Source organism: Otolemur garnettii, unplaced genomic scaffold (genome assembly GCF_000181295.1).
Source record: "Otolemur garnettii isolate 467f Iridium unplaced genomic scaffold, OtoGar3 scaffold00015, whole genome shotgun sequence".
NCBI classification, from domain to species: domain Eukaryota; kingdom Metazoa; phylum Chordata; class Mammalia; order Primates; family Galagidae; genus Otolemur; species Otolemur garnettii.
The window spans coordinates 15454358-15479942 of NW_003852410.1; the positions used below are offsets into that span (position 1 = coordinate 15454358).

Below are 25585 nucleotides of genomic sequence, written 5' to 3' on the forward strand. Positions count from 1 at the left end.
AGTATTCCATGGTGTACATATCCCACAATTTATTGATCCATTCATGGATCGATGGGCTCTTGGGCTTCTTCCATGACCTAACAATTATGAATTGGGCTGCAATGAACATTATCTACAAATATCTTTGTTATAGTGTGATTTTTGGTCTTCTGGATATATACCTAATAGAGGAATTGTAGGATCAAATGGCAGGTCTATTTTTAGTTCTTTAAGTGTTCTCTAGATGTCTTTCCAACAGGAATGTATTAGTTTGCAATCCCACCAGCAGTGTAGAAGTGTTCCCTTTTCTCAACAACCACGCCAGCATCTGTGATTTTGGGATTTTGTAATATGGGCTAATCTTACTGGTGTTAGATGATATCTATCTCAAAGTAGTTTTGATTTGCATTTCTCTGATGATTAAGGATGGTGAGCATTTTTTCATATGTTTGTAGGCCATTCGTCTGTCTTCTTCAGAGAAGTTTCTCTTCAAGTCCCTTGCCCACCCTGAGAGGGGATCACTTGTTCTCTTCTTGCTAATACGTTTGAGTTCTCTGTGGATTCTGGTTATTAGACCTTTGTTGGAGACATAACCAGCAAATATCTCCTCCCATTCTGAGGGCTGTCTACTTGCTTTACTTACTGTGCTTTTGGCTGTGTAGAAGCTTTTTAATTTGATAGGGTCCCAGTAGTATAGTTTTGATGTTGCTTCAGTTGCCCAGAAGGTCCTCTTCACAAAATTTTCACCCAGGCCGATTTCTCCAAGTGTTTTCCCTACACTTTCTTCTAGTATTTTTATAGTTCCATGTCTTAAGTTTCAATCTTTAATCCAGTGAGAGTCAATCTTAGTTAGTGGTGAAAGGTGTGGATCCAGTTTCAGACTTTTGCAGGTCACCAGCCAGTTCGTCCAGCACCATTTGCTAAATAGGAAGTCTTTTCCCCAGTCAATGTTTTTAATTGGCTTGTCAAAGATCAAATAACGGTAAGTAGCTGGCTTCATCTCTTGGTTTCCTATTCTGTTCCATACATCTACCTCTCTGTTTTTGTGCCAGTACCATTCTGTTTTGATCACTATGGATTTATAGTATAATCTGATGTCTGGTAGTGTGATTCCTCCTTCTTTGTTTTTATTTCTGAGTAATGTCTTGGCTATTCAAGGTTTTTTATGATTCCATATAAAACAAAGTATTTTTTTTCAAGATCTTTAAAGTATGACAATGGAACTTTAATAGGGATTGCATTAAAATTATATATTGCTTTCAGCAGTATGGACATTTTAACAATGTTAATTCTTCCTAGCTATGAGCATAGTATGTTTTTCCATTTGTTAACATTTTCAGCTATTTCTTTCCTTAGAGTTTCATAGTTCTCTTTATAAAGATCTTTCACATCCTTTGTTAGGTAAACTCCCAGATATTTCTCTTCTTTGGCACTACTGTAAATGGAATGCGTTCTTGACTATTTTTCAGCTTGACTGTTGTTGGTATATATAAAGACTACCGAAAATGCAGACTTCTTAAGCGTAAACCTTGACAAAGGTATGGACACATGTAACCACCATGCAGATCACAACAAAAACTTTCCCTTATATAAGAAAATTTTCTTTTCTTTTTTTTTCTTTTTGAGATAGAGTTTCACTCTATTGCCCATGCTAGAGTGCCATGGTGTCAGCCCAGTTCACAGCAACATAAAACTTCTGAGTTCAAGGGATCCTCCTGCCTCAGCCTCCTGAGTAGCTGGGACTACAGGCACCCATCACAATGTCTGGCTAATTTTTCTATTTTTAGTAGAGATGGAATTTTGCTCTTGCTCAGGCTGGTCTGGAACTCCTGACCTCCCACTGTGCTAGGATCACAGGTGTGAACTACCTCAACCTGCCACCAGGAAGTTTCTTCATGCCCCCTTTCAGTCAACCTTACACCTACCCCCAGAGCAACCACTACTCTTATTTTTATCACCATACATATTTTACTCTATTATTGAACTTCATATTAATGGAATCACACAATACTGCACTCTGCCGTGTTGAGTCTCCTTCACTCAGTAATTTGAAGGTTTGAATAAATGAGAAATTAGGCTCAACGTCTGTAGCTCCATGGTTAGGGCGCCAGCCACATACACCAGGGCTGGTGGTTTTGAACCTGGCCCTGGCCTGCTGAACAATGACAACTACAATAACAACAACAAAAAAAATAGCCAGGCATTGTGGCAGGTACCTATAGTCCCAGCTACTTGGGAGGCTGAGGCAAGAGAATCGCTTAAGCCCAAGAATTTGAGGTTGCTGTGAGCTGTGACACTTCAGCACTCTACCAACGGTGACTTAGTGAGACTCTGTTTTAAATAAAGAAAGAAAGAAAGAAAGAAGAAATGAATAAATGAACCACTTTCATGGGTCATTGTGGATTCATTAAGCTATTGGCTCCACATTCTCAATGAGGGCAAAAATTGGTTCTTGGGAAGCAGGTGATGAACAAATCTTGAGCTCTTTTTATGTACAAAGCATAGATCCATGTAGCCCATAAACAGGTGCACAGCCTCTCTGTGGTATTAACGCATCCCTGTGGGTGATTAGGGAAAGGGGCTCCTTCAGGGGAGGGGAGGGAAACAACAAATACAAGTTTGAGAAACACTGCTCTGAGTGGACAGGAAGTTTCTTCCTCTCTGCTGTCTCTGTTCTCCTCAATTTCCTCATCTATAAAACTGAGGTTACAACAGCGCCTACTCCCTAAAATGGAGTGAGGGTTAAATAAGATTGACATACATAGTTCTTAGTAATGCCTGGTACTTAGTAAGCCCTCAGATGTTGCCAGCTTATACTAAAGTATTACTGGATTCTACCCCTCAGCTCCATCAGTTGACTGGCTAGGGTGTGGGGGAGCTATACTGCCTGGGTTTATATCCCATATCTGATACTTACCAGCTCAGACAAATTACTTAACCTCTCTGGATCTTGGTATATCCACCTATATAGAAGCAGAATAATTGTGGTGGTGAGAATGAAATGGTAGAGTAAAGTAAAATGCACCCAGGAGGTGTCCAGTAGTAATCATAGCTCATCCTCCATCACTTGCCTATTCCTCAGTCATATTTTATATTAGAAAACTATATGGTTGTGTTTCTAGATTCTTTATTTGAAGCTCTTGTACCCTGAATTATACCATTGCTAACACCTCTGCTTATGAAAACATATTCAACCTACTGATAACTTTTGAAATGTTAGCCTGCGAGTGTCCTTAACATCTCTTGGATAGTCCTTAGCATTTAAGAACTAGCTAGGGCGCTGGGGTTAAAGTCATTTGAGGACACGCCTTTGTCCCACTATCTTTTTATTCTGATTGTTGATCATTTAACGCTTACTTTGTTACCACTGAAACTGCCTCTCTAACCTGTTTTATGTTTTTCTTCCATATCTGTTTGGATGGAAAGTAAGAACTATGTGTTATTCATGATTGCCTTATATAAAGACATAATGTGGGCTCAGCACCCAGAACTCAATGGTTAGGGCACTGGCCACTTACATTGAAGCTGGCGGGTTTGAACCCAGTCCAGGCCTGCTAAACAACAATGACAACTTCAACAAAAAAAATAGCCGGGTGTTGTGGCGGGTGCCTGTAGTCCCAGCTACTTGGGAGGCTGAGGCAAGAGAATCGCTTAAGCCCAAGAGTTCGAGGTGCTGTACATACACACAAAATGTGTCTTTCATACTTTGAGGCTCTTTAGCAGATTGCAGTTGGTGGACATGGGGGAGGAACCATTATTCCCATTTATTAGGTACAGAGACTGAAGCTGAGAGGTAAGTGCCAATCATGTCCTGCCTCTGGGAGTAGAACTTCCTCCCTTGGAGTTCAGTCCTCTCTCTTCTACCTCCCAACCCTGACTGAGGAGTGGAGGAGACACCGCCTCCAAAATACCTAGCGACCTCTGCTGAGGACACTTTTATCACAGCCAACAATAATCTCTCTGCCTGGAATTAAATTTATTCCCTAGGTTCCTGCCTTCATTGGAAAGTTCTGTTTTCCATCTAGGTGTGCTTTTCTGATGCTTATGGTTTCCTTTTACTCTTTTGTGAACATGCTTAAATTTTCCACATTCCTCTTGTGTTTCTGCACCTCAGTGGTTGCAGCACGGAATAGAGCATGGCTTTTGAACAAGCCCCATGTTACCTGTGGGAGAGTGAAGAGCTGCCTGTCAGATGTGATTTGCAAGGGAGGGCTGCCTGCCCCCCAGTTTCCTGCAGCCTTACTGCAAGACTAAAACTGCATCGTTAAAAACTCTGTCTTGTACAGCACTCTATCCCAAAGCTCCGTAACTTGATTTATCACCTTCAAGATTTTGCCACGCTGGTCCAAATATGTTCTACCAGGTATTTCCCATCACTTGACTTTTTACTTAAATTTACATAAAACAGACACTTCACGTTTCTTCTATAAATGGAAATTCAGCATCATTTATCATAAACAGAAGGTCTTCTTAAACAATATATAATCAGTTATAATTATGAGAGTGTTGCTCCGATGTGTGCCAAACTCATTTATGAGTGGTCACTAATATCAGGACTTTATCACTTATCAGGTCAAGCCGCCTGACCATGGAGTTGTTGGCCCTTATAGGTCATTAAGTTAGGGCAACAGATTGCTTTCCAAACCTTTGGGAAGAGAGGGCTGTTCTGCAGAAGAAGTTTATAGGTCAGTATTGGATGGAGAATGATGGAAAGATTAATTCAAAGTACTAAGCACCCTGGGCCCAGCAAGGCAATCCACAGTGGGCGGTGTCCGGCACTGGAATGACCTGGAGGGAACCACACAGGGGGAGGAAATGGCCTGAGGTCAGAGAGGGAGAATACCAAAAACCACGGCAGAGAGGAGCTGAAGCCAGGGCTGCTGCTCAGCTCTGTCTAGCACTGACTTATATTAAGTATAACAAGATTTTTTAACCATCATTTAATTTATTTTTTATATAAATAGTGAGATCAGGATCAGCATATAGAGTCACAACACAGTTATGCAGAACTGTGACTGGAGTCAAATGGCTTGTGAGTTTCCATGTTTGCTCACGGCAGTGGAGGGCATTCTGTATGTGTGTGTGTATATTGGGGTGGGAGGAAGGGAGATTTATTATTACCAATTAAAACTCAGTCTCTTCCAGTTTAAGTGTCTTTGGGGAAAAATCCCTCTTCCCCTTCTCTGTATGAACTGGCATATGCAGAAATGCACCTAATCCCATCTTATCTTTGGGCGTTGCCCAGCACCTTTGGCCCTGACCCCTGTAATGTATACCCACATCATCCAGTCCCCGTGCTTTACTGTCCATAGGCCTTCAGGCAATTTCATGCTCTAAATTGTGGATTTAGAAATGTTGGCTGCCTTCCCCATGCCCCACCAGAACAAGGGGAACTTTGTCAGGCTGTGGCAGGCCTGCCCAGCAAGAATAACCCTTCCGCCTCCCTAGTTGTTCTCAGACCAGGCTGTGTGTGCTCAGCCCTGCGGGAATGAGAGCCTTCTGGAGGGTTCTTGCAGCCTCAGGGGCTCTATCCAGGAAGCAGGCTGCGCACTGCACTAGGTGTTTCCAGACTTTCTGTGGGGCTCTCTCTCATCCTCTCAAGGTTTGGGCCCCATTCCTCCTTCCTCTCCAAGCCTTTAAACTCCGCACCTTAGAGTTTGGATTTTGTTAACATCCTATATGGTGGGACATGGCCCTCATGTCCTGTCCACCATTTCATCTACTTTAGGATCAGAACTCCAAACTTTAGTTCTGTCTTTGAGTCAAACCTTTCCTGAATTCAAAGCAAACCCCATTTCTTTCCCAAGTATCTGGCTTTTATAAATCAGAAAGCACTTTGATTTCCACCTTTCTGTCTACTGTGAGTTAAAAACATCCATTAAGCTCTTCAGTTGCCTACTCTGTTCTGACAGCTATCTGTCCTGCCCATAAATGCCATGGATTCAGGTCGTAGAAAGCAACTAGAAATACATAATGAACGGAAATACAGAAGAACCAACTACAAATACATAATGAGCAAAAATACAGAAATATTGCCTACAGGGTAGGCAACCGAAGAGCTTAATGGGTATTATTAAGCCTTTTCACTTCTATAGGAGAGGAGAAGGGAATGGGGAGCTGAGTGATGCCAGATCCCTTACTCCAGCTGTTTCATGAGCAGATATATTTAATAAATATACTGCGTATTGGATGAGGTTTGCAATAAGGAGACCGGTTTAATTCCTCATACTTTTTTAATGGGGCTCTTTTCAATGATGTCACTGGGTATTTTGCAGCCATTTTGAGATCAAAGTGTGCAAATATACGCTTTAATAAATAATGTTAAGTCAGAGTTAAGGCTGCCCTTGTATCTTCCTGGGCTGTTGTAGACTCTTTCTGTTAGATTTGCAAGACAAACAAAACCAGTTGTCTGTTTCTGCTTGGAAGAGAAGCTCTTAAAGCTACAATCCCGAGAGTGTTTTTCTTCTCTTGGGAACGTCAGAAGCATTTTGCTGCATGTATTCAGGGCACTGAGAATACTAGGTAAAAAGTCAGGATTTGGGAACATTAACAAAGGTGTGGGGGCCGGAACTTTAGTTCAGGATGCCTTTTAGGAAGTTTGCCAGAACCAAAGTCCCCTTGGTTATACTTCAGTCAGGGGGTTTCATTTTGTCCATAATTTCTGCAGAGGTCATTGTCACTTCATAGCAGGGATCTCATGCTGGAGTTAAGACAACCACCAGACTCAGTGGCACTCAGAGCATCTTACTGGTAGGAAAACATTTTCAACATGTAGTAATAGCTCCAAAGAAAATAGATGAGTGATTAAGAACAGTGATCTTGGAATCCGTTTGTCTAGGTTCAAATTCCAGCTCTGTGTATTCATATTCACGCCATGACAGAAACTAAAGTTTGTCATATTTGTATCATTTGTACACCGAGCAAAGCCTCCATAAGGACAGATATCTGTCTGAGGAGCTACTGTTATTACAAACCTACTTTCAGCTGCTACCTACGCTTGTACCATTTTCGTAGAAGGGGAGGCAAGGTGGATTCTCAATTAATAAACCTACCATCAGGGAGGTTTTTTGCCTTCAGTTTTATCTTACAGTTCATCATTGCCACATTTGAAATTAATTCAGGTTTTTTTTTTTATACAATACAGTTTTGAAGAGCCCCTCAGGAATACTATTAATATAGATAAAATTCCATTCCACCTATGTGACTCAATTCATGAGACCCTAGGAGTCACTTTCTAATTGCTCTGTTTGGTTTATTGTTTGCCTCAAACCCACTAAGAGAACCCAGATAATCACCCTTTACTTATTTCACCACACAGAATGATATTTCTTATTTGCACAGTAATTCTAACATAGGATTCACAGCATGGTAATTCTACAACCCATTTCAAACAAACCAGGATGTGTTTTCTTCTTCATAGCCTGAATCTGCATCCTAATCCTAATGGTCATGTCAAACAGTAGTGTTTGGGCAGGTGTCTGCCTTGGTGCCCTCATCCATAAAACAACAAGGACAGTAATCATTTCTTCTCATAAGGTTGTTATAGGATAAATGACAAAACCTTGTAAAAATTCATAGAACAGAGCCTAAGAAACGCAGTATCTCAGTGTCATTTGATGTTACTGTTCCTCTTTTTATTACAATTACTTTGTTAATTTTATATAGTCTAGTTCTGTTTACCGATAACCCTGTATCTTAATCTAGGCTACTATAGGAGAATACCATAAACTGAGCAGTTATGCTGATACAGACTGAGCAGTTATGCCCTTTGTTTCCCACAGTTCTAGGGGCTAGAAGTCTAAGACCAGCGAGGCAACATAATCGGGTTCTGGTGAGGGCTCTCTTCCGGTTTATAGAAGGCCGCCTTCTCCTGGTATCCTCGGTGGTGAAGAGAAGGTTAGCTCTCTCCCTGTGAGGACACTAATCCCGTCATCGTGGCTCTGCCTTCATGACCTAATTAATTCCCAAAGGCCTCACCTGTTCATACTGTTGCAGTAATGGTTAGGATTTCAACAAAGGAATTTTAGGAGGATGCAAACATGCAGATACACCCTGTATGGTGGGCCACTTGTTGCTTCAGCAGCCAAGCTGTTCCCTGATCCTTCTAGGAGAAGAAAGGAAGGAGGACAGAGTGCATAAGGTGGTTCCTCTTCGCCTCCTTTACACCTCCCCCCAAGCCACAGCATCACAGCCTCATTCTAGGCTTAGAGAGAAGACTGAGTCTGTTCTGAGGAATATGGTTCAACACATATATTTAGTACTTAAGGCTTTATTTGATACCATCTACCTGTCAGAAAAATCATTAGCAAAATGCTTTCCAGCTTTGTATAGACACATTGCACAAGAATGTTTGCTTAATAACCATAGCTTTCTGAGACAACTTGGCTGACAACAGCAAGGAGCATCTTTTTTTTTCTTTTTTAGAGTCAGGGTCTCACTGCACGCCCTGGCTGAAGAGCAGTGGCTATTTACAGGTGTAGCCGTTGTGTACTACAACTCCTGGGCTCAAACAATTCTCCTGCCCCACTCACTTGAGTAGCTGGGACTACAGACGCATACCCAGCTCAGCAAGGAACATTCTTTAATGTTATATTACATATTTTAGCAGAAAGAAGTGTTGCTTAGAAAAATCTATTTCGAATGGATGAAACTTAATGAGAATCCATTTTTTTCTTTAATGCATTAATTTTATAATCTAGCAACATAGTAAATCAATACTTTGTTTATACTAAACAAAACATTTTTTCTTTTTTAAGATATTCTGGAGTGTGTATAATAATATCCCGCCTGTGACTAGCCTGCCTTTGAGATGTAGTTACCATTTAATGAGAGGAGAGAGGCGACCACTTTGGTGAGTGTCTAAAGTGTAATTCGAGGTCAAGGTGGGAGGGAAATTGTTCTGAAACATATAAAAAGATTATATCCCTGAGATGTGTCTCTCACATGGACCCATGGAAAGTCTGTGATAGTGATCATGTTTGAGGGTTCGCCTTCTTTAACAATTTGTAGTAGTTTGCCCAGGTTGGAGTCCCAGTCAGTTATAAATCCTTATTTCATGACATTCGAATATATCTCAGCTCATTTAGTAGCAAATGGCAGAAAACCACTTTGAGCAAAAACTGGATTTTTTTTTTCTTTTTCAATCTGTAACTGAGAAGTTCACCAGGATTTCCAGCAGATCTGAGTGCTCAGAAGTTATCAGGAATCAGGTGTTCTCCATCCGATTTGTTTTGCTTCCTTTTGCATAGGTTTAATTTTTAAGCCTCGTTTTAGGTTTAATTCTAAGTTTAGCTTTCTCTTTTCTGGGGTAGCAAAAATGGCCTTCACAAGCCCTGGTCTTGCCCCTTGCAAGTTTGCCTATGTCAGCACTCACTAGCCTTCACTGGGGTCCCCTTTCCGTCCCTGGCTTGTCATTGAGACAAGGATTCGCAGAGGTGGGCCTGGGTTATATGCTCATCTCTACAGCTAGAAGATGGAATCAACCCTATCTGAGTGGGTCTGACATGAGAGTGGGGAGAGGTGGCTCCTCAGAGGGAAGTTAGGGTGCTTGTACCAGAGAGGGGCAGATATTGAAGAGGGAAACACAGCAGATGTCCACTGCAGAACACCTGTCAGGCCTGTGGTGCAAGGTTGCCATGAGAATCAGACGAGACCTTGTCCTGAATGTGACGTGGAAATGAAAGGCCTTGCACACGTGAAGCAGGTGTTTCCACTGTCCATCCCACTGAGCCAAGGGAGCCTCTCCACCCCCCTCCTTGGGGATGAGGGCCTTGGGCCTCGTCTCCCACTGTGCCCTGGTGGCTGCTGGATCCCACCTTCCCTCCCAGCCCTCGCCTCTTCCTTTTTCTTTCATCTGCTTCTGTTTCTAATAAAAGGACTAAGGAAGAGTTTATTGAAAAAATGCCCAGGCTTTTTTGTTTTTATGTCAAAATACTTCACCTCAATGAAGGTAGAATGACTTAATCCTTGAGTATAACTTTAAATGTTGGTCTTTGCTCCAGGGAAGAGGAGAGTAATGCAAAGGGTGGTGTATGGAAGATGAAAGTTCCCAAGGACAGCACGGTATGTGTTTTCTGACCCTTTTCTAGAACTGGCTGAGTTTGGGATGACTGTAGACTGCCTGTGAGGGGCATTTGTGCTTTTCATTCAGCCTGCCTACCTGGTGGTCTCCACGTAGGCCTCAGAGTAAGAGATTCTGTTCTGACCTTGATGATTTTCTGCCCTATGCTGTCACCTTGAAAATGTGTAATTGTGCTTCCCTGGTAGGAATTACACCATTCATGTGATGGTATCACATAGTCTGCAAGAATCATTGCTGAAAACTTTACAGAAAAGCAGATTGGTTATTTTTATGGTAGTCTTCTCCTGGCCAGCCACGACTAACACATAGAAGTGGGTTTCACGTAGTAGCAGGAAGCTCAGCCCTCCTCCACTGGGGAGCAAAGGCCTTTCTGCCTTGGCAGAGCATGACCATGGCATGGAGAATAGGGAAGCTTGCATCTCCACCACTCATTAGCTCAGCCTCCCTCTGGAGCTGATGGAAACCTGATTGGTGTGATGACCTGGTGGGATGCTAGTTGGCAGTGGCCAACCCTTAGAAATAACAGATTTTCCAGGAGTGGGCTTTAATTTTATCATATTGACTAAAAAGAAACATGAACATTAAAATCATTTAAGCCCTGGGAAACTAAAAAGCTTCTTTGAAAAATGGAAAAAGGGGAAATACTCCCCAGTCTTACCTCTTCATGGTTGCTTTCATGTGGATAAACTCAAAAGAATCGAAATGTCTCCAGGGACCCATTGTTGAAGCTAGAGTCATTTCCCTATTAGCACATACCTAAAGCTGTGACCAGATTTATTTGTCAAAGGTGAAAACTATTAGTCAAGATGTGTAGCTTGAAGATTTGACTGTTACTTGGCTTACATAATGAAAAATACCAGGGGAGCAAATAACAGACCAGGCAAAGCATATGAAGTCCCTCCACTCACCCCTTCTAAAAGAGAGCAATGACAATTTCAAAGAGTGAGGATTTTTGTCTTAATTTCTTTATGAGTGCTTTATGCCTTTTCATGTTCTCTGTTTACTGACACTAGACTTTGAGCGCTAGTAGAAGTAGTTAGGATGTCAACATTCATTGAAAAGCCTCTGAAAGGCAGTTTTGTCCTTTCTTTCCTTGTCAGCTCACTTGGGCCCCTTGGGTCACAAATGGTAATGCTTTCAAGTCCATACGAGTGCCCTGGGCCCAGGCAGCTCAGCCTACTCTTAATCATCAACCAGAGGGAGGCTTGTGGGTCAGCCTTGTGTGAATTCAGAGCAGGATAATTTGTTTTCCTTTCCCCTAACTTCTCTCCCCACTCTCAACTTCATCATTAACAGCATCAAGGACTGCAGTCAGACAAGAGAAAATGGGAGTGATGATGTCTACAGGGTGTCCCAAACGTTGTCACTAAAGTCACCGTGCATAGGGAGAATGGGAAATTGTAGCTAAATGTACTTTTGTTTACAAAACATTCATTACAAAATTTTACAAAGAAGTGGCCTTTGTAGAGAATGTTTTGTTAATGTTTTGTAACATTTTGGAACGAGTATTTTGTAAATAAAGGTACGTTTAGCTACAATTCTCATTCTCCTTCAGTATGGTGACTTTAGGGGCAACTTTTGGGATGCCCTGTGGATGGAAGACTAATAGACCAGAAGTCCAGAGGGAGAGTCTGGGGAAGGAAAAGGGAAACCTCCCTGAGGGTGAAAGGTCACCTTTCAATTTCCTATTTAACAGCCCCAGCCTTGGTTTTAAAATTTAGCTAGTCTGCTAGTGAGGACACAACAATAAACACTATTATTATAGTTAATGTGTTTAAAGCACCTGACATACAGCAAACACACAGCTATTTATGGGGTGGGCTTAAATGGTAAGGTTGCAATCATGGTGTTCAGCACTTTGAATGCATCCGTTGACTAATAGTCACAACAACCCTATGAGGTCAGCCCTATTATTATTTCTTGTTCGTCTAAAGTAACTAATGCTCAGAGAGGCTGATGATGTACTTGAGTCACAGATAGTAAGCAGCCTTTCAGGGTTCACCCAGTTCTGACAGACTTTAGAGCCTATGAACCAGGGCAAGGAGGATAAATGGGACCAAGAACTTTTCAAAGGGAATAACTAGAAGAACTTTTAGGCCTCCAGTAACCTGAGTGGATTCTGACTGTCTGTTTAGATGGCATTAGTAATTCTATTTTTTTTGGCCGTGGCTGGGTTTGAACCCGCCACCTCTGGCATATGGGGCCAGCGCCCTACTCCTTTGAGCCACAGGCGCCACCCAGCATTAGTAATTCTTGAGTAGAAGGAACACCAGTGTAGGAGATAGACCAGAACATGCACTAATTCTTCCAAGGAAATTCCACACATTCATACATAAAGTTCTATCACCCAACATAGGTATCTGCCTCAGGTGAATTGAATTTTCCAAGTCTCTAGTATTAAGTAAACAAAAAATTTCCTCAAGTGTTCTTTACTTGTGTAACCCTTGAAATACTTTATAAACTCTATAAAGAAAAAAAAAAGAAGAGTTTTGAGGAGAAGAATTATGTTAATAGCATTCAAATGGAATTCACTGATACATTTTGAATCAGTGAGAGGCAAAAAAAAAAAAATTTAAACATTTTAAGCCATTTTAATGTATTTTCTTCTGTTGTTCTGAATTTCACCAGAAGTTTTACTAAAGCTTAGCTTTCATAAGACTTTGGATCACTTGTAAACCAATACAATACAGGCCACCGGTGTAACTATTTGCACCTATGATTTGGAGGTGTCTGCAAGCTCCAAATGTGGGCACAGAAAGCGCATGTGAAGTTGAAGAAGATGTAACTTGTTTAGCTCCTGAAGATAACTGTCTAAAATGCATATATGTGTTTTGTTTTGTTTTGTTTTTGTTTTTATTCTTTTCCCACATCAGTCCACAGTTTGGAAAGAATTGTTGTTAGCAACTATCGGGGAACAGTTCACAGACTGCGCTGCAGCAGGTAAAGCAGCCCCGGAGGGGTCGTCTATGCCTGGTTCGTGCTGCCTCATGCTTGTTTCTTGTGGAAGTTTGTTTACTTTGTAACCATGAAGCTACTCAGATTCTTTTTTAATGTGATTATGGTGTTTGGTGTTAGATACATGTGTGTATGTACATAGGTATATTTACATATATATCTATTACGTTTTTATTTGTATATTGTTTGCATATATCTTTTTTTCCCTTATAGCTCAACTTAATAGTACCAACAGCCATCCATCTGTCCAAAATAGGCAGAAAGAAAAGACAAATTTGACGTCACTTGGGCTCTTGACACAATTTGTAGTAGGTTTCCTTTATCTATTTAAGTACTTCCAAAAGGGGAGGGTGCCTTTGGGGCCTCCGCTGGTAGGTAGCAGGCACAGCCCCTTCTGTCCCTCTCAGTCCCTTCCCCTCCCTCTTTGGGCCGCTGCTCAGGAGGAGCAGGTAGTCAGGGCTGGCTCAGCATTACTACCCAGGGTGCCACAGTGGAGGATAGAACATAAGGTCTGCAGAGCTTCCCTTTGGAGACCATTGTCAAATGCTGAGTGAATTTCTGAGAGCCTCCGTGAGTACTTTTTGTTTGGCTATGTGCTTATCACGGAACCACTCAAAGAGAATTTAATTGCTTGTTTAAAGTTTTGTTTTCTTCTTAGGTATTTCCTTCTGAATGCTTCTGAGGTAGCATTAGGATAATATTTTTCCTCTTCAGCTTTCAGTTAAGTTTTGTGGGGTTTTTTGGGGTTTTTTTTTTTTTTTTAAGCCAATGATACTGATCAGTCAGCCTTCAGACTTCTTAAATGGTGCTGTCTCGGAGAGTCCCTATAGGCCTTACCAGTCCCATGGCAAGTTTCAAATTCATCTCACTAGCAGTTTCAATAATCCTACTTTTACTTTCTTACTGCTGAAGCCATTTTCTAGTCATTTAAGACAAAGCCTGTGTTAAGATAAATTTGTCTTAAAAATAACATGTTTCTTCTATTTTAATAGGAAGTAGTTAGCAACTTGATAACATACAGATAAAAGTGCACTTTGTGTAAAATACGTAAATCCCTGGGAGAGGAGATTTTCTGTATGAATTATTCCTGTTTCCAGAACCAGGGGGAATAGTCTAAGTAATAATGGATAGCCAGTACTGAGTAGAGAAGACCAGTTGCTCCATGGTTGATTTCCGGAGTGAGGGCACCGTTAACCATTAACCACAGGTCTTCTGTAAACCACCTCTGCCACTTTAACTGAGTCAGCTGATCTCTCTGGGTCTCGCTTCCATCCTCTCTAGACAGTGGCTCCTCCAGGCTCCCATGTCTTATGCTGCCAGTAACCTAATCAAGATTTTGCTGGGCGATTCTACTCATGAATATTACATAGTCCCTGGTCCATTTGCCTTTGCGTGAAGTTGCAAGCTTTTACTGTGCCATTCATGAAAGTGCTGCACTAGTCACTGTGCCTTAGTTGCCCAAAGCCAAGCCAGACTGAAACATTGACAAGTTAGCATATTCCACATCCGTCAATTACATTACCCCCGACGAGTAGGATAGACATAGTTGATACCAAAAGACTGGGAAATGCGAATATTTCCTCAAAAGGCTGATCGAATGATTTCATGGCCATTCTTGAAAGTGATAAATTGCAAAGCTTTCCTCTTTATTTGATGATTTTATTGTCACATGAAATAAAACATTGAGCTCCAGCAAGACTATTCATGGGGCAGTGCCTGTGGCTCAAAGGAGTAGGGTGCTGACCCCATATGCCAGAGTTGGTGGGTTCAAACCCAGCCTGGGCCAAAAAAAGAAAAAAGAAAGACTATTCTTATAGTGCAAATTTAAAAATAAGAAACTTATGCCTAAAAAATCTTTTCTTGATGGGATAGTGAGTTTCCAGGGATAGCCATAATTAGGTACTTTCATTTATTTATTTATTTGGGGGAACTTTTTGTTTGAATTGGACATACTTACAGAAAAGGATACACTTTGAGAAATACTCATAAGTAAGCATATTCTTATAACTAGCATCCTAATCGGACATTACCAGCCCCTTGGAATCCCCCCATCTTCCCTTCCTTCAAAGGTGGCCTCCAAGCTAACTTTTAACACTGTAGGCTAATGTTGCCTGGTTTGGAACATTTATATATTTCGTCAAGTCATACACATTTAACCAAGAATCAAATTCTCTTAAAAAGAAAAGGGAGAGAGAAAAGGGGAAGGGAAGAATAGACTAAAGAAAATTATGTTACTGAAGGTGACTTCTTCTAGTTAATTATGTGTGCTCTCTTTTAAGTGGCATCCTAACCCTAACCTCCAGAAGACAATTGGAAAAACTCATGGTGTGCATGTTTGAGTTTACAGAGGCTAGCATATTAGCAGAATTTCCTGATTTTGATAATGTTTATCTTTGGCATATGACTTGTTCATGCTGCATATGCATGTGCAAAGAGCTGACCCTACTTTATTACTGTGTCAGGAACACAGAAAACCAACAGTGTGTGCTCCTATCATTGGGCTACAAATTAGCATAAATAATGTGGCCGTAAGGGAGTATATACCAGTAGCCATACTCCAGCTACCATGCCCTACTTTCTGTTATACAAAGGCAACCTCAAATCTGCAATTCCATGTTTTTCTTTTAAAGTCTTACCTTAAGCAATGTAAATGAGTGACTGTCCATTTACTGAAGGATGGTACTTATTATCACAGAGACATACTCAGACACACTCTAAACAGTGCTGACAGATAGTCACTGGTTCTCTAGCCCACAAAATCATACTCAGAACCAGAGGGCCTAGAGGGAAGCATCACTGAGAGGAAGAATTCTCAGGAAAGGAGCAGACAGACAAACCACAACAAACAGATGAGCAATGAAGAATGCACAGGCTGGTCCAGTTAGTGTTGGGGCAGATAGCGCGAACCACCTCAAGGTCTCTGCAGCTTGGCGGGAAGTCAGGAGAAATTCTTGCTCTTCTTAACAAAGACAGCAAGGCATCAAGGAAAAGTTCATTTGAGTTCACTTGGCTTTCAGAGGGCAGGGAATTACGCAACCCGTCTTAGAAAAAGTCTCATCAAAACAGAGTAAGAAATAGTCAAAAAGCTTTGGTAACCTTAAAAAGGGTAAATTACTTATCTGGAAAATGCATTTGGCTGGAACACTTTGTTTATCTAAGTCCCTGGATAAATGTGATGTGAGTGCTACAGCTTTTGTACACTAACTTGCTGTTTTCCACTCATTCCCATAGAAACAATTATTTCTTACAAACTCTCTTATGCCCCCTTTTCCCCATCTTATGACTTTCAGATAAAATGATTAGGTTCTTAGGAACAATCAGTCAGACTGAGGTGAAAATTATCACTCATTTCTTTTCTTCCATCTTCCCCTCAGATGACGAAGTAATAGGAGTCAGTGTCAGTGTTCGGGACCGGGAAGATGTCGTCCAAGTCTGGAATGTAAATGCCTCTTTAGTCGGTGAAGCGACTGTTTTAGAAAAGATCTATGAACTTCTGCCCCACATAACTTTTAAAGCAGTATTTTATAAACGTAAGTGCTTCATTTTCAGTTATTACTTTTCTAGCTTATTCCATGATACTTTTGGAGATAGAAACTGTGTTGTAAATGAGGTGAAGGCAGAATCACTTGAAATTTGATAATTCAGAAAAGAATTCAATAAAATACGCTTAAGTGTTTTTTTAAAAAAAAAAAAAAAACAAGCTTAATCTCAGAAATTAAAATGAGATGTTATTCCTGCCTAACTGCAGGGATCAGAAAAGGAAATACACATTGTATTTTTTATTTCAAAAATTTAAACCTAAACTTAAATTCCTAAGTCTCAGAAAATTACTTTCCATTGGAAAGAACAATGACAAAAAAGTGTCATTCTATGAGCTGGCAGGTAGATATTCAGTCATCCCTTCATAAACAGGAATTTATAATGTATAACATCTGTATTTGTAGAAGAAACGCATTCTGAGCACAGGCATGATTGAATGTTCTACTGAAATGCTAATATTTCCTCATTACGGATGACGGGGACACAGAACTGAAAGAATTCACGCACAGTGGCAAAATGTTAACAGTATGAATAGGTGTGTGGACCCATTGTTTCCATCATGAGTCATGTTCATTGCTTTTGTGTACTCTTTTGAAAAAGCCATCTTTTTCATAATGAAAACATCCTAGTGCTATTAAACCAATATTTGGTAGATGGAACTCTAGGTTACACTTCAGCAGTGAGTTAGAGGAAAGAATTGACAGCCCTACACATGTTTGATAAATTTCCTGTATCCCAAACTGTGTTCCTAGAGTGAATAGCCCATTTTTTAAACTACTATACTTCACGGAATCAAAGGTGCCCTTGATGATAACGTACCCCATTAGTTTACTATCACTAAGAAAAAAATAAAAAGCTCCCAATTAAACTATGACACATTATTGATACCAGAGGACTTCAAATCCATGTGTGGTGGTTGTGAGGAGTGCATCTTAGAACTGCCAAAATCATTTCAATGTTATTTCCTTTTTTCCAACTCCTTGCCAAAAAAGATTTCTAAAAAATCATATTCTGTTTTGTGGTTGTCTTAGTATGACAGAGTATATTAAAATGATACCTCCCTATAAGGAATCACAGTTACAGACCAAATGATTCTAAGTTTTAAAGTAGCATATCTGGCACTGCAGATCTTCAGGACGTGCAGAAGTTCTGATTTTAAAGGAAAGTTTAAATAAAAGAGATGGAAAGAAGGCACTGCAGAAGTTGCTTATTGGTTATGCAATGTGCAAATCATGTATTTTTGATACTATTTTTATTCTTTAGGAATACATTAATTGTATTCTCACTTCAGATATTTAATTGAAAGGTCCCCGAGGGTTTTCTCTTTATTTCTACTTTATAAGACTAACTCAAAGAAACACTACAAAAAGAAATGAGTTTCATTGCCATGTTTAAATGGAGCTAAAACATTCTTTACCACTTGTAAAGTGGCTCCATACTTGACTCACAAGAGGAAAAAAGCAATTTGGAATCATTAAGTCAGGCATTTTGGATTTTTGTCCCACTTCAAGAGTATTGACCTTGAGCAAGTCACAGCTTCTCAGCCTTTCATTTTTCCAACTGAATGTCGAGGAGGTTGGTTTTAGATGATCTCCAAGGTTCCTTCTGCTTCAAAATTCTATGATTAGGTTTCCACGCACCCCAGTGTAAGATAATGAGGCCACAGAGTGGTCAGGCTGGTTCTCAGGCCGTGGTGATGAGCAGGTAAGACTAACAGAGGGCAGGACGATTGGCTGCATAGCTGTTACGATGGTTGGGGAAGGACTCAGCCAGACTAGGGGAAAGGAGAGTTGGAACTGGGCCAGTGGAATTAAGCCCAATAGACACCCTGAGGGTAGAGGCCATTGTAAGGCTTGTGAGTAATAGGAACTGGCTATGGGTCTCAGCAAAAATCCCCAGTTACGGCATAAATTAATAGAAACTCAAAGATTATTCAAATAAAAATCTGAATTTAACAAAAACAGGCAATTATCTTTATTTGGTATAAAGCAGGCAGTCCTTTACTCAGCAAGGTTATATACCACCTGCTGCAAAAATGATTTGAAAAAATAAGGTTTGGGCAGAAATCTCGTACACAGCATGGTGAACAGGCATAGGTGAGCCAAGTTAGAAATGGCCAATTCATGCTCTTACTCTGTCTCATTAATAGGATCCTGGTGGAAATAGTCACAGATTTATAGACGTTTAGGTGACCAGATTTTCCATGCAGAATGAACCCACGCATGTTCAGTTACGGCCTCCAGCAGGTTGATGAGTTTTAGACTTTGGATTGATCACCTGACTAACTCACCATGTACAGAGACACCCTGCCACACATCCTCCCGCAGGTCCTATAAAGTTTTTCAGAGCAGCTGAATGATGAACGTCTTTGCTGATACCTGGATTGTTTAGAGCAGGGGTTGGCAAACTGAGACCTGGGGGCAAATCAGCTCTGTCTTTGCCCGACCCCACCCCACCCACACCTCTGAGAATGGTTTTTCCACTTTTCAATGGTTAGGAAAAAGCGAAAGAATTGTATTTTGTGACATATGCAGATTATGTGACTATCTAATTTTAGTATCCACAAATAAAGTTTTATTGACATAAAGTGATACTCATTTGTGTCCACAGTGTCAATAGCTGCATTAGTGCTAAAGTGGCAGAGATTGAGATGGGACAGAGACAATCAGGCCCACAAAGACTAAGATATTTGTTCTCTTCCTCATTCAAAAAACAAGTTGCCAACTCCTGGCTGAGAGCAGTTGACTATTCCCTTTCTGCTGAAGCCAGCTAACCTAAGGCGGACAGAACACCCTCTGTTCCCTACGCACTCCTGGCCTTGAGCATTTGGTTTCGCTGTCTCCTGAGCCCACCAACATGGCAGTGTTTCAACAGTGACTTCCCCAGACTGCCCCTACACACCTAGACGTAGTACAAATCTTTGGGTGGTCCATATCTCTGGGCTTATGACTTGGAGACTAGCATCACAGTGGCTCTGCAGCTCCTCCACTTGACCCTGAAGTACCATGTATTTTACTGTAGACAAAAAGCATATTTTCTTCAGGGTCTGCCCTAGGCATTTTGCTTAAAAAGAAAACACAGACACACAGACACACACACACACACATCCAAAAACAAATGTGTAAAATTATAACTGTGAGAAATGCTCCATTAAATGAGTTCAGATTTCCAGCCACCTTTACAAATTTGGCCAACCGGAAGTAACCCTGGGAGCTATAAAGTGCATCTCATCTACATTTTATGCAGGCTCCACGTGGGTTGGGATAAACATCCAGAATGATCTTGAAGGGAAAATAGTCCTGTGCCACCTTGACCCCTTCGTAATAGTCTGAATTTAGTCCACATTAAAAACCAAATTGAGAGAGGCTTAAAAGGTGAACTGGGCCAGCCCATCTGTGCCTTCCTAGGACATGTTTCTCAGCCTGTGGGGATAGGGTGCAGGGTGACAAAGCACACAGGAGCCTGCATCACCCCTGGCTATATCACACTCGCTTCATGATGATGGTGAACCAAGTTCAGCAAGTGGATTCCCAACCTTGGTCTTGCCTTGGAGGAAATGCTATGTATTTCAGAGGCCTCCCATGTCCACTTCCCACTTTAAACAACTTTAAGTCTTTGAAAGTATTTATGGGCCAGGTGCGGTAGCTCATGCCTGTAATCCTAACATTCTGGGAGGCCAAGGCAGGTGGATAGCTTGAGTTCACAAGTTCAAGACCAGTCTGAGCAAAAAGTGAGACCCCCATCTCTACTAAAAATAGAAAAACTGAGGCAAGAGAAATCTCTTGAGCCCAAGTTCAAGTGATGCCACAACACTCTACCCAGGGCAACAGCTTGAGACTCTGTCTCAAAAATAAAAAGAAAAGAAAGTATTTTTGTTAGCATAATTTTTTGTAAATCTAGAGTTCCTAATTAGTAATTTTTTGAGCCAGACAGTAGAACTGAAAATCCAGTGGGGTAGGGGGAGGGAAATTATGACTGGGAAAAATAAAAGACCCATCCATTTTATGAAACTTCATTTCCCATAGAGAGTGTTGAGAGCTGGGGGGGATGTAACATAATTGCTTTCACCCTGGTGTGGTTCTTTGTTTTGTCTTATTTTTGTTTTATTTTATTTTTAAAGATAGGTACACAAGTGGCTCTGTCTTGGGTAATGCCAGGTGTCCCCCCCATGCATTTTGGGGGGCACATTTTCCCCTGCAGCACTTGCTTGCAACCCGACATACTCTCTTCATCAGCTTGTTGGGATGACTCATCCCCTCAGGCACAGCAAGAAGAAACAGGCAGCGTGCCCATTGCTTGTTTATTCCTTGTTTTAATTTTCATTATTACGTTTCTCAGGAAATGCACGCCTTAGCTAACAGTTACTGGCAAAAAAGGTATTTGAGTTCTTGCCAACATTTGGGGAAGCTGAATGAGATGCCTAGAGGAGGGTTGGCCCATCCTTTGCTTAAAGTTTTCTTTCCTTTTTTCTTTTTTGTTTTTTTCTGTCCTTTAGCCCATGAAGAGCATCATGCTTTTGAAGGTGGACGTGGAAAACACTAATTGCACTCTGTAAAGAATTCTTTGTCCTTTGCTGATTGGTTTTGGAAACGGTCTTAACAGGAGGGAGAGTGAAGAGAAGACATGCCGAAGCCCGATGCTGGTCCATTTAGAGTGGGTTTCTGTCCTTGCAGACTGGGCAATTAGGACTCAAAGTGGCAGGTGGGGTGGGGGGAGACTGTGTGGGTTTCTACCGTCACATTATTTGCTTTAAAAAAAAAAAAAACTTTTTTTTTCTGGCTCTCTAAATTCTCCATTCTTTTCACTCTGAAATTTTTTTTTTTTTTTGCCCTTTAAAATTCCTTATTCAGTCTAATTATTGTTTTCTACACTCCCCTTTCATTGAGGCCCAAGAAATTGGTTTCCCTTTAAGTGGCTGTGCTGTACCTAGTTAATGAGAATATGAATAATCATGACAATACTGCTTTTGAAAACCACCCTGTACAAGGAGGAATTCTAGCTTGGTGAAACCTGTCTTCTGATTATTTGTTGTGACACATTTGTACCTACCATGATCTGGGCATTGTTTTTTTCTGTCCCAGGGAAAAGGAAAACTATACTTAATCTGATTTTGCACAGGCAGTACATATATCTTTTATTTTTCCTTTTTAAAATATTTTTATTGTTGTTAGTGATACAGGGACAATAGTTGGGTTGCCTAACATTAAAACTGTAATCACAGTTCCATATCAGGATGTAAATAAATCAAACTCTAGGTCTTTGGACCCTCTGTGGAAATATTTCTAACCAGAATTTCAATTTGGCCTTTTCAATGAAAGGCTTAGCGTGGTAGCAAGGGATTCCTCCCTGTAGAAAACCTGAGATCTCTGATTGAAAGAGGAGGTGATATTTTAATTGTTCGAATTAAGCTTCATCAGAAGTTGGAGTGTGTTTACCCACTTAGGACTTTCCAAATCAATTCTTACACGTTTTGTTAAATGATCCCCCTTTTCCTGCTCACATTGTGTGTCATTTCTGATAATCAATAGGCCTCCGACCTGGGCAGCTCTTTGTTCCTTTAGGAGCAGGAGGTCACGTCTCATTTCCAGGATGGATATGAACATTCACAAAGTCGAATGTCGAGTGCATTCTGTACATATTAATTATTGGAATTGTTGATATATATTGTATTATACTACCAAAGAAATAGTGATCTTAGTGAAAGGACAGGCCACCCTCTGGAACATTGAGACCCCCACAGAATGTGCTAATCTCCTTCTCTCAACTTTGTCAAGCCTCTGGCTGCTTTTGTCTGATGAAGGGCAGGGCCTTTGGAAGAGGCCTCCTCGGGCTGGCCTGTTTTGGAGCTAGTACATGCTTATGCATTTTTCAAAAGGGCGGTGCACTCAGAACTTTCATTGCACCCAGGATTTCTAATTCCTTGCAGTTTGAACTGGCAGAAAGTGGTTGGGGCTACTTTCAGCTTCCAACGTGTGTTTGTAAATAAAATTCTCTGTCGAAACCTTTTAATGAACTTGCCACGATATGTTTTTATAAATCTCATGGCCTTCATTTGCATTGCTAAGCACATCAGTCACAATAAACATCATCATAGTTTTAAAAAAATACTTTTTTCTAAACTTGACTTTCTTCAGTGATTTCAAAATAAGGTACAAGGATATGAGACCCATTTAGCAAAAGCCTGGGACTTGTTTCTCTATATGTTGTACTAACTAACATTCAACTTGTTTTAAAATATTCCTGACGGATTTTTTTTTAAATTATAGATGTGAATTAAAATTCTTTTTTATAATATAAGTATTTTTCTGATAGATTAGGAAAAAGGATATGATCGACTTTACTATAATTGTTATATATATTTCCATAAGTAAATGGATTTGAGATATTTTTATTTTTTGAATTTTATTTAAACCATTTGTGATGACGTGTTCAACTTTTGCGTGTATGTAGCCTTTGAAGTAAAAATAAAATAAAATAAATAGGAATGTTAGGTTCACATTCATGGTTTCTAGTTCCTATTGTTAATAGAAATTGTCTAACCACACAAAGTGGAATTTTTGTCCCAGTGAACTTCTGCAACTGTTTCTGACCCTTTGGAAAATACCAACTGTGAGAAGGATTTAATTTGCTTAATATTAAAGACCTATCATCAAAATTACTTTAAGAGAGGATTTGGTCAGATTTTTGCTTTGGAAATTGTTTTAATTGAATATTTAGTGACAATAGACTTCATATGAACTAAGCTGATTTAATCAGTTTAAAAACCTCTCATTACCTTCTTACATTAAAGAAGCTAATACTCTTTTCAGACAGAAGGAAATATTTTGCAGGGCATGTGACTTTTGTGTCAGGGCGTTTCACCCATCTTGACCCATACGGGGAAAGTGCAGGCTTCCAGCAGATCCTGCGTCTTTTCAGCCAGGTCCTTGCAGGTGCAGCCTCCCATTCTCCACAGAGAGCCACACTGAAACCAAAGGGCCCACTTTCTTGCCTTTGTAGTTCCTCAGGGTCTGTGATACAGAGCCAGGAAATCTGACTGAAACTAATATACTTTTTCTCCTCCCATTATTGCCGAGATTATCATATCCCAGGCACTCGCTCACATTGGGAAATTTACGCCCATTACATAAGGATGATAATACCCACTTAAAGCAGTGTGTGTCTGTATTTCAGTTGTCTTCTGTAAGCCCTTTCTGAAGTGCCAACTTACCCAAAAGATTTCCTCTCTCCCCCCCACCTTTTCCATATTTCTAACACAAAGGTATCATTTACAGCAAATATGCATATTTAATATAATGTTGCTAGTAGATACATAGTACACTGGATGCTGAGAAAACACGAAAAGGCAAACACAATTCTGGTAACCTTTGAAGATGAAGTTGACTCTAACCGTCACATCCCTCTTCTTGAATTTAGGTCTTATTTACACCATATACAGGCACAAGACTTCAGAGCTGATAGAAACTTCAGATATATTTAGATATAGTAAACATAACATACAATTCGCTGACTTAGCCTTGACTGAACTTCCATTTTGGCCACTAATATGACTATATAATCAGACATCTTTTTTGTAAAGAGTTGCTCATTCTCTCCCTCTCATTCTGAGTGACTGAAGTGGCATTAGGTTTTGGAGTTTGAAAATGACCTTACTTATCAGCAAATGGCCCTTTGCTGTTGAGTGCTTAACTCCCAGAGCAGTGGTTCTCAACCTGTGGGTCGCAACCCACAGGAACTGTATGAAACAGTCGTGGCATTAGGAAGGTTGAGATCCACTGTCCTAGGGGATCCCAACTTTTGTACTGACACAAAATTGGCAGCCTTTGGAATGATCGCATGGTGGCGCTGCCTTCCAGCCAACAGCTCTTGCTCAGCCGCAGAATTTACCCAGCTATGTTTATGGAATTATTTTCGGAGCCTACTGCATTTTGTTCTTAAGCTTTCATCACAATTTGACTAGACACTGTAAAAATGATACTTAGTGATTTGACATTTAGTTTCATGCACCTAATAAAAATGTGTCAAAGATAGAATTTTCCAGATGTGCTTAAAAAAAAAAAGACATCTTAGGCCTATAAACAGTTGTAAAGAGAAAGAATAAAATAACTAACACACAGGAAATATGGGAAACATTTCATCAAATACTGCACCCACAGAGAGAAAATTAGGATTTGATTTTTTTTTTCTGAATATGGAACTCTCCTTTAAAAATGTTAAGTCTTCCATCCCCTTTTCTAATATTGTGTGTTTCTGTAAGATTTCACTGATTACAAATGGAAGTAGAGGACTGCCTGTATATATATCATTTAGTTTTTAAAAGAATATGTAGAGATCAATTAAAATTACTTAAGAGCTTGAAAGCATGGATAATTGTCTCAACAGCTGGGAGGAGTCAGAGGGTGAAGAGGAAAAGTTAGGGACTGAGAGACACTATGAAAAGTCCATTTGGATCTGTGCTCTTGTACAGCCATTAGGTTCCTCCTCTACTTCTCCCCAGAAGGAACAAATCTAAAATAGATTCCTACACATCTGACTCTGCTGTTCTGGTTTTGTTTTCTATCATTATTACATATGCATCAAAAGATATTGGTAGTTAATTATTAATAGATATCAAATAATTAATAGTTATTAAAGTTATTTAGGTTAACCCATTGAGGCCGAAAGTCACCACCTTGTGTTCTAGAAACCTGACTCAAGTTTTGAAAGAAAACTCAGAGACTATTAGAATTTTAGAGTGAAAGGGACCTTTGAGATCATCTACCAGTGCTTCTCACCCGTTAGCATGCAGGAGAGTCACTCAGTTGTTACTTCCTGTGTAGATTTCTCAACCCCAGCCCCAGAGGTCTGGGATGGCTAGTCATCTGCATTTTTAGCAAGCGCTGCAGTGATTCTAATGCTGATGGTCCTCAGACCTCACTTTGAGAACCCCTGATTTTATCCAGTCCCACATATGACAAAGGAGAAAAGCCCCATCCCTGAGCTCTCTCAGGTGATCTCTGAGCTCTCTCAGGTGACCTGATTCAAACATCA

General features: G+C 40.4%; 1 protein-coding gene across 1 annotated transcript in view; it reads left to right on the plus strand.

Moving 5' to 3' along the window:
• Positions 1-23053, plus strand: part of EIF4E3 (eukaryotic translation initiation factor 4E family member 3) — a 72933-nt gene extending 49880 nt beyond the window's left edge. The window contains exons 4-8 of the mRNA XM_012802495.2: positions 8736-8830; positions 9981-10041; positions 12934-13000; positions 16390-16545; positions 21051-23053. Coding sequence (XP_012657949.1) covers positions 8805-8830; positions 9981-10041; positions 12934-13000; positions 16390-16545; positions 21051-21097 — 357 coding nt within the window. The 5' untranslated portion in view covers positions 8736-8804 and the 3' untranslated portion in view covers positions 21098-23053. The remainder of the gene's footprint in view (positions 1-8735; positions 8831-9980; positions 10042-12933; positions 13001-16389; positions 16546-21050) is intronic.
• The last annotated feature ends 2532 nt before the right edge of the window (positions 23054-25585 follow it).